The sequence below is a fragment of the Centroberyx affinis genome, unplaced genomic scaffold, assembly GCF_046629955.1.
Source record: "Centroberyx affinis isolate AG114_WGS23_722 - 3 ecotype Tasmania unplaced genomic scaffold, CSIRO-AGI_Caff_v1 ptg000885l_1, whole genome shotgun sequence".
NCBI lineage: Eukaryota > Metazoa > Chordata > Actinopteri > Beryciformes > Berycidae > Centroberyx > Centroberyx affinis.
The window spans coordinates 122845-132186 of NW_027279474.1; the positions used below are offsets into that span (position 1 = coordinate 122845).

Genomic DNA, 9342 nt, shown 5'->3' on the forward strand with positions numbered 1-9342 from the left:
CTGATCTGTGTTACAGTAGCTGCAGGGCTTCGTATGTAGATTAAAGATGAGTTGTGTAAAGTGTTTGGAAACATCTCTAAGAGCCATCCTGTTCCCCTTGACTGATCCTTGGAAGAGGAGTGTGTATGTGTGGGAGTGTGTATATGCGAAAGTGTACAGTACTGTGCAAAAATCTTAGGAAACCAAGATTTGATTTTTTATATAAATTTTACCTTAGATGTTTGTTTTCCGCATTAGTGTGTCAGTAGACTGCTCTTTATTGTACATTTTTTGATATCTAGAATCGTTTAATTTCATTATTTTTGAAAGCATCTTTGCTTTATGGACTTTTGTACCACAGTACTGTATATTTATGATGGAAATGCTTGTAACAAGTAGGAAAATGTAAATAAAAAATAGTGACCATAACATTTAGAAGAATACCTTTTACTGACCAACTGTATTCAATTTTTACATTAAAATGATCAATGGATGAATGGCTCATTTGTGAGAGTACAGTTCCTTCATATAAATGTGTGGATTTAATATAATGCATAAAAGAGTACAAAAATAAAATATTTGCATAATATTAAGTTTACATATGACAAGGAAACTCATAATGGATAGGTGACATCTCCCATGCTTTAAAAGTTACAAACATAGCTAGACATTTCACTGATGAAAAAGAACCAAATACAAACAAAATGATAAACATAGAGAATTAAAGGTAAAAGAAAGAATTTAATTACCAGACTTAGTGTGAAATACACCAAGAGGCTCTTTCTGTTAATTTGTTGTTGACAAATGAATACATTGGATATAAAGTGCATTGCTATCTGTATGACAGTGGTAGGTAGTCAAGCCCATGTACACCTCTACTTATTACCACTACTACTACTACTACTACTACTACTACTACTACTACTACTGCTACTGCTATTACTACTGCTAATACTACTGTTATTACTACTACTACTACTACTATTACTACTACAACTGCTGCTACTAGTACTAGTACTACCATTGCCACTAAAACTAACATAGTACTTTATCTACTGATAGTTATGGTTACTGATGTTCCTTGTTATCCAAATCATAGCCTTCTATGGGCATTCATAGTGGTCAGCTGGCATCTGGCATTAGGTGGATTCACATTTTTCATGACGACTACAGCTAACATGGGTTAATGTTGTTAACATCATTTAGTTCAACTACTAACTGTGATTAGTGAGTGTAACGGTTTGTTCTGACCGACTCTTGTGAACTGAAGCAGGTTTATGATTCCGGTAAGGAACGCGGTCTCGTTGGTCGCTCAATTAAAACTGTTTGGGATCCAGATGTTCAGCAATTCTCAGAGAACAAAAAAAAGCAGAGATGTCGGGTAACATGAGGTCACACAATCACAGCCACAGAACAGTTCAGGAAATGCTCTAGCTGTTTGGCGTCATAATTTCCATGACAAAAGCACTCTAATTGCCATTTTTACTGGGATATACGGTCTCGGGATAGCTGGCACCCGCTGAAATTCCAACATTATGGTGCCAATTAACTTGAACCTTTAAATAAAACTCTGTGGCTCTGCCTGTTATTGAATTTTCAGGAAACAAATGATGCATTGTTGCTCATTGTTTTGTATAGTTTAAAATAACAGACAACAAGGATTATGCCGTGTTATGGATTAGTTGTAATGAATCCACATTCTCTTGGCTCAGCTGCCCACTAAAAGTCTCCTGGTCATCAATTTCACAGAACTTCTTTCCCCTAATAAGCTGAACGATAGCAAGGTGGGTGGTGAGCTGTGTTTGTTTGTGGTGAATTTCCTCTCCCTCCCACTAACCTGCATCTCCCCCCCGCACCCACTCTGACCCCGGGTGTTGCCCACATCCTAATTCCTAAATGACAGAGAGGCCAGGGGGACGAGAAAAGCTCCAAAAATAGCTCTTTACTGTTGAAGTCCAATAACAAAAACGTATGTACATCATAGTTAGAAAAACATACACTCACACAGATATAATTGCACTTTGCGCTAACAACAGGAGTATCTATATAAGTGGCGAGAGTGGTGATGGCGAAGACGGTGATTGGTGGCCATGGTGGTGAGTTGTTGGTTGGTTCCATGGCAGGCAGGATAAGTGCTGTACAACATACCAGATGATCCCACATTACACATGTTGCATATCTGTGATGATGGTCCAAACCCTCAGCGATGGTTTAGAGGGATCTCTGCAGGGTTTCTAGTTGGCCTGTTTAGATTTCTTCATCCTGGAAGACAGAAGCACAGTTGATATGAGTTTATAAAGCCCTGAAGACTATCATGTACTGCATATATTAACATATTTGGCTATGACTATTCCTACTACAAAGTTGGTTGCTGGCTGCCACACAGACCCTAAGCCGAGTCTGTCAGCACCAAGAAGAGCAGAGACATCACCAAAGATGATTCTTGACTTAGTGAGAAACAACAAATTGTATCCTGTATATTTGGCTGTTGGCTCTAATCAGTAAACACCATATAGAAAATTAATGAGTATTTGTTCAGCCATGACTGGATGCCAAAGTTGCACTGAGAAGGAGCCAAAATTAGAAGTATTTGCTGTTCCAAAACGCTCAAACAAAGGCAGCTGCTGCAAGTTTACAGAGCCAAAAACTTTTTTGTGTTTGAACTGTACTTTTTTAGCTTATTCAGGTTGTTTCTGTCTGTTCAGTTGTAGTCAGTTAATCAGTCTCCTCACAGCCCATTAGTCAGCTGGCCATTTGAGACTCCACGTTTAATCAGTTGTTAGTTGAGTTTTTCCTTTCCAAGATGGGTTTCTTGGAAAATGTGTTGCTGGCAATCTAACAATATTTTTATGATAAACCATAGATATAATTTTGCACATAGATGTATATACACTTTAATTATTGACAGTGGAATAGTAGATAGCTCTGTAGGCTAAAGGTTTAACCACAAATCATTTAATACAGAACTGTAATTACAGTCTTATTCCCAGGCAAAAGAGCAGCATAAAGTGTGACTTAGACATGTGTACAATTCCACACCTAGTGAATAGGTTTCTCCTCCCCCCCTACACTGAAATTCGAAAAAACATTAGAGTAGGTCCATTCCATTGTAAATGGCCATTTGCTACTCTCTACCTGGGCTGTTTTGTTATGCAGAGGACCGGTTCACACCTTTACCTCCGCAGGACAAGGGCTCTACAATCATCCTGAGGCAGACGGCCTGACTGTGGCTGGATCAGTCACAGGGTATTGCCTGTGCATATTTCTGAGCCTGGTGCTAGATAATACTCTAAAGATGTTAACATCCTCACTACCCCACAGCTGGCTCAATGACTGCATGTGTGCATTTTTGTATTGGGGCCGGTAGGCAGTGTTTTGTTGACCCAGAATGGTAGACAATCCACCAGTACAGTACCAAAACTCATCATCTGTTTCCACAACACAAGTTATCACTCAGTCTCCACTCCCAGTCAGTCACGCACCGGCATGTTCCAGGTTAGGACTCCAAAATAAATTGGGCAATTAAGAGCTGTCACTCTCACAATGGGGCTACTGATAGGTGAAGTGCAAGTGCTCAAATGCGCATTTGTGCGTTTGCATTCCTGCTCACTTACTCTAAATCTTTGTTGTGTGGTGTATGTGATTTTACAATGCAGACTATTCATAAGTGTACAGTTTCTGTAAAAGGTAGACAACCAACAGCAGACACCAGAACCGTGTATTGTGACAACCACACATAATCCATAACCACAACCAGTCTGATTTTCAGCCACTTACTTGTTGATAGCGTTCTTCAGGTATTGCTGCAGCCATCGTATCTCTGGGTTGACACACACCTCTTTGTTGCTCTTCAGCTTGGCACTGATGAGAAATGGGAAGGAAAAAAAGAGTTGAGTACATGCCATAGATAGACCTTAGTTACAGTTAAAGAGAGAATACATTCTGCAAAGTCAATGGCATCAGGCATGTTTTTAAGAGGATACCTTATTCTTCTGTGATTTGATGTCTTGACATATTGTTTTCAAACTCTGTCTAGACTTAACTATCACTGCTTTGTCAGTTTGACACACACAAAATGTCTTTGTGGTAGGATGCTTAGTAATGACTGAACACTTTTTACATACAGTTCTCTGAGACTGAATTAATCAATTTTGGCATGTCACTCTTGACATTGAAACTCAATGTACAGTAGAATCTGAGTATGTTGAGGCTGAGGAGTCCATCCTTCAACATATGGCTATTGGCTACTTTCTAAATCCAGAATAACCCTGTGTGGCTATTTACAGAATGGGTCAAGACTGGATCATGTGTCTCTATGTGGGAGATCACGACTCCTTCAGAACATGTTTCCTATTCTTGAATAACTGTAAAAATTTGGTTGGTGTGTGTCCGTGTATCTTTTTTCCTGCTCTGTAGATTTAGTTCTCCCTGGACTTTTCAAGACTGTTTTATCAAACTGTATTGAGCTTTTGTTGTCTATATAATTGCTCCACACAAGACATAACACTGAATAATTCCTGACCGTAAACGTTATAAGCTCAGTATGAGAAGGAAACACTGCGTGACAAGCAAATGAGAAGCAAACCCAATTACTTAAACCCACAATTATTGCTTTCCTGTTGAAAACAAAACTGCATCCAATTTCCATCTCCCCTTCGCATTCACTTTCTCATACACAAACACTTCCTGTGGATGCGTCAGTGGGTCTGTGTTAAAGACCTCCATAAAACAATTCCGCCTTCCTGTGTGTGTGTGTGTGTGTGTGTGTGTGTGTAAGAGAGGGAGAGAGTGAGAGAGAGAGGCGTGTGTGTACACATGCATGCACAGCTCCTTTCTCTGGCCTGTCACCTCTGGGAGATTGATGGTGAGAAATGTCCAACAAGGAGGAAACCTGTCTTCTATACTCCTTTTTAGAGCCAGGGGAGAGAATATGTGATGTGTGTGTATGCGTGTGTGTGTGTGTAGGGGGTCCACTGGAGCCAGCATGTAGGAACGGTACTCACATCACTTGGAAGGGGCAGTTGGGTGTGTGTATGAACTTGAGCTCTCGGATGATTCCTCTGGGCAGGCTGTTGACTGTTGAACGGCAGTAGCATCTCTCCACCAGACTGATGGGCTTGGCTGAGGAGGGAAGAACACAAGATCATCATTTAAACACAACCCACCAGATACAGCAAAGCATTTCAGAGCCCAAGTTTCAAAGACAGCAATATAACAATTAGATTAGTTGAAACTAATGATTCCCTGGGGAAAGTGGTTAGTTGCAGCAGCAGCAGAGAATAGGATAAAACTGAGAAAAAGACAATAGAGAAATAACACCAGAAGTTATAACAACTGGACGTGCTAAGAAATAATACAGCAAATGAATAAATCAAGATACAGTGTCTTCATTGACAGATTTATAGGTTGAAGCAGATGTTCAAGTGTGCTGCTATTTGCATTATGAGAGAACATGTTTCCAGGCGTGGAAATATGCATTGCAGCTATTCACATCAGATTTACAGATGCACATTTGACTACATTAAAAACCAGCCAGTAACACTATCAAGAAGAATAAGAATAGCCAATATTTAATCAAGATGGGAAGTTTAACTATTCCCATTCAAAAGTATTTTCTTTGGCCTGGTCATTGAATACACACAGGGAGCATTTGGCCCATGTAAGTCTACAGATACTGATACTCAAATCTTCTAGTCATGCACAACTGTGTATTGTGTGGTTCTGCCTCATACTGATGGATGCACTTACAATCCCCTGCAGCCTCAGCTTTCAGATCTTTAAATTACAGTAATGTTCATTGTTGATAAGTGAAGAAAAAAAATGATTATGGAGTTTTAAAGACCATAACCCTACATGATTCAGTTTTACCATTTTAAATAGGTTAGTCTTGGAAAAACGGTTGAAATTAGTATTTGTTTAAATCATTCCTTGTTTTAAAATACAAATTGATGCATAATAATGAAGACTTGGACAGAATGGTTTCATTTTATTTCTCCTGTCAATAAATATTCGGATGCAGGGCGCCCACCGGATCACCGCAATCTCTAAAGGCATTGATAGGGGACAAGACAGATGGTGAGAAGTGCCGCTATGGATTAAAACGCTATGCTAATTGTTTTACACCTGATCTAACGGTATTACCATGAGAAAGAGCACGACGCCATGAGGTTAGGTGACTGATGTCGCCACATAGACTAGCTGCGGCTTTGTCTTATACCTAATTTGTGCGTAATTAAGTGAAAACAAAGACCAGAACAAATACACACATTAATCAGTGATCCGACAGGGATTTGCTGAACACAAGAGCCACATGGGCAGCATATGCCCGTTTGTCCTTTACGCACAGCGGCGAATGTTTTTCACCACTCCAGAATAAACTCATAAATAAATAAAACGAAATAAATCCTCATATTTTCCAAATGGAATTTAAGTCGTAATTTTATCAACATGAGGAGGCAGAATCATCATGCGTATATGCATTAATTTACATTTACACTTATGGCCACTGGCAATTATTTGAATAGATTTAGAAGCTAACATTTAGACTGAGCCACTTAAAATACTAGTTCGCATAATTACAGTTATTTCAATTATATCTTTCTATTTTCTCTGTTGATAAATCAAAAGATAATCAGGTGTGGGATGTGTAAATGAGTAAACAGAGATTGATTTAACACACTTCACCACTGACTAAACTGATCGTTTAGTCCTTAAAAAACGTATAGGCTACAAGAAGAAAGTTAGCTTGAATTAAATCTGAAAATCAATAGGATCTATCGTAACAGATCAATTACCGCTGCAAAATACACCATTAAATCCATAACAACCTACAGACGAGCGTGTCCTTCCTCTGCCCTGCTCAAAAGTCAAAATGAGCCAACAAAATACTACAGCAGTCGACCAGAAAATAATCATAAATTAATTCATAAGTCATACCTTGTGATGGAGGCGCATACGTCGCCATCGCGAGCACAGCCACGACTGCCATCAACTTCACATCCATTCTGCGTTATTGCCACTGTGCCTTGTTCCTGCTCGGAGTAAAGTCCAGAGGACGTTGTGGCAGACAGGAGTGTGGCGGCGACTTATAATTAAAACAGTCAAGTCAGCCAGAATGAGAAGAGTGACTTCCTGTTATAGCCTAAGTGTCAAAGTAAAACATTTCAACGTTTATTTTGTTATCGAGCAATACAAAATACCAAAGTAATTAAAGAAGTAAAGGAAAATATAATTGATGTTTTACCCATATTTTTCTGAAATCCCAATGCTTTATTATTGTCTTTTATTGAAAGTAATAGATATTACGCTTTTATTTTGAAGGCAAAATAGCCTATCTTCCGGTAAACTGAGCCTTAATCTGGTGACCTCTGGCTGTCTTGACGCATGCTGCCTCCTTTATCATCATGCGTTTGACGTATGACGCATTTTCTGGTTTTGGCATTGATTTTGCTGGACTGTTTTTTTTGCATTCGTTACTACTCCTTTATGTTATCCTATAAGGAGAAATTGGCCACACCAGGCACACCCATTGGATATGCATTCTCCTCTGCTTTATATGGTCGCTTGGGCTTTTGCTTAAGCTATATGAAAGGGAACAGAATACATTTTTGCACGTGTTTGTTTTTAGTTATGGTTTGTCTTCTCAGGGAGTCCATTTGGCCCAGATTAATTTAAGGCTAAAAGTGGACTTAGAGAGGAATCACAAGAGTTTTATTACATTGACGATCCAATAAATAGACAAGGGATACATTAACAACATACAGCTCCCAACTTGTGTTTGGAAAAGAGTGGAGCTCTTCTCATTTTAAGTGAATCCCTAAACAATTGCCTTTATACCACTGGCTGGAACTTTCCAGTGTTGTGGTTGGAGTGTCTGTGTGTGTGTGTGTGTGTGTGTGTGTGTGTGTGTGTGTGTGTGTGTGTATGTGTGTGTGTGTGTGTGTGTACATGCTCGTCCTCACTGCTCACTGTTGTGTTTGGGGGTTGGGGGTATTATTAGTGTGTTTAACGGGATGCAGATGTGAAGTCCGTTTCCAGACATTTGGCTTTCATCCTCCAGAGCAAACACTCCATCCATGTGTACCATGTGCATATATATATATATATGTGTGTGTGTGTGTGTGTGTGTGTGTGTGTGTGTGCGTGCGTGTATGTACACGTGTACATGTGTGTGCATGTCAGGAGTCTCTTCTTAACAAAGGGGAGATATGGGATGTGAAGGTAAGTGAGTCCTGTCTTTTGTCCTGACTGCGCTGGGTAACTGAAAGTCTGTGTTTATGCAGACTGAGGAAGTGTTTTCCTACATTTTTTGTAAATCATAGAGCAACATGAATGATGTGCATAAGTGGTTAGTTTTGTGTTTTCTACAACAGTGAATTTTTATGCAAACTGATCCTCTCATCGCACAGTCCAGGGAAAGCAAACCACCTGCTGACAGCACAGATTGTTATGAAAATGAGTGAGGAATAGGAACAGATAGAATATGGTGAAAAACTATGTGTTATCCTTGTGATTTACTAGTAAAATACATGTCCTCTTTCTGCAAAATTATGTAGTTGATGTGGGCAATCTGTCTTAATGTTTGAGTGTTAATGTACTGTATGTAGAAAATAATAATACATTTCTTTCATAGAGTTGTTTCCCAAGCCTTTAATTATACTTACCTATTTGTAAATCTATATCTGTTTAACTTTTTGTGTCTGTGTGTACATTATGCTCCAGGCTGTCTGTGTTTTGGATGTCAAATAGCTCAGAGCCAGTCGTTACAGATGATGCCATGGAGACCGAGGAGACAAGAAGAGATGAACAGAGAAACCAGCTGACAGCTGAGTGGACAAAGACAAACCATCAGACAGACACGTATTGACTTCTCTCACAGGCCACAAAAGCAAATAATGTGTGTGTGTGTGTGTGTGTGTGTGTGTGTGTGTGTGTGTGTGTGTGTGTGTGTGAGTGTATGTGTGCACATGTTTGTGAGAGACAGCAAGTTAGAGCGAGAAAGAGAGAGGTAGAACAAGCAAAGAGAGAGAGAGAGCAGTATGAAAGCCAAAGTATTTGAGTAAGAGTCTCTCAGCTTGGAGCGAAAGGCGACTTCAGAGGCATTCAGATCAAAGCGCACCGATCGCAACAGCCCATCAAACTGCTCACTCTCGTATGTGATGCCTGGCATGCCATTACTATAGCTGCCTTACATGCACTCCTCTAATCACTTGCTACACACACACACACACAAAAATACTCACACTCTTGAACTTGTGTGTGCATGCACACACAACCAACATGTGCAGTTTGGTTTGCACAAACACAAACAAAAATGGAACTCATTTGTCATGAACACACACACAACCGAACACCGTGCAAGTC

The 9342-nt window shown here is 39.7% G+C and overlaps 1 protein-coding gene across 1 annotated transcript; it reads right to left on the reverse strand.

The window, feature by feature from the left end:
- Positions 1-437: 437 nt before the first annotated feature.
- On the reverse strand, positions 438-7031 carry LOC139645574 (stromal cell-derived factor 1-like). Its single transcript, XM_071521328.1, has 4 exons — positions 6916-7031; positions 4983-5100; positions 3757-3840; positions 438-2241 (listed from the first exon to the last, which is right to left on the reverse strand). Exons 1-4 carry the CDS (start codon positions 6980-6982, stop codon positions 2214-2216), a joined length of 297 nt encoding a protein of 98 aa, XP_071377429.1. The 5' UTR covers positions 6983-7031; the 3' UTR covers positions 438-2213.
- Between the last annotated feature and the right edge of the window lie 2311 nt (positions 7032-9342).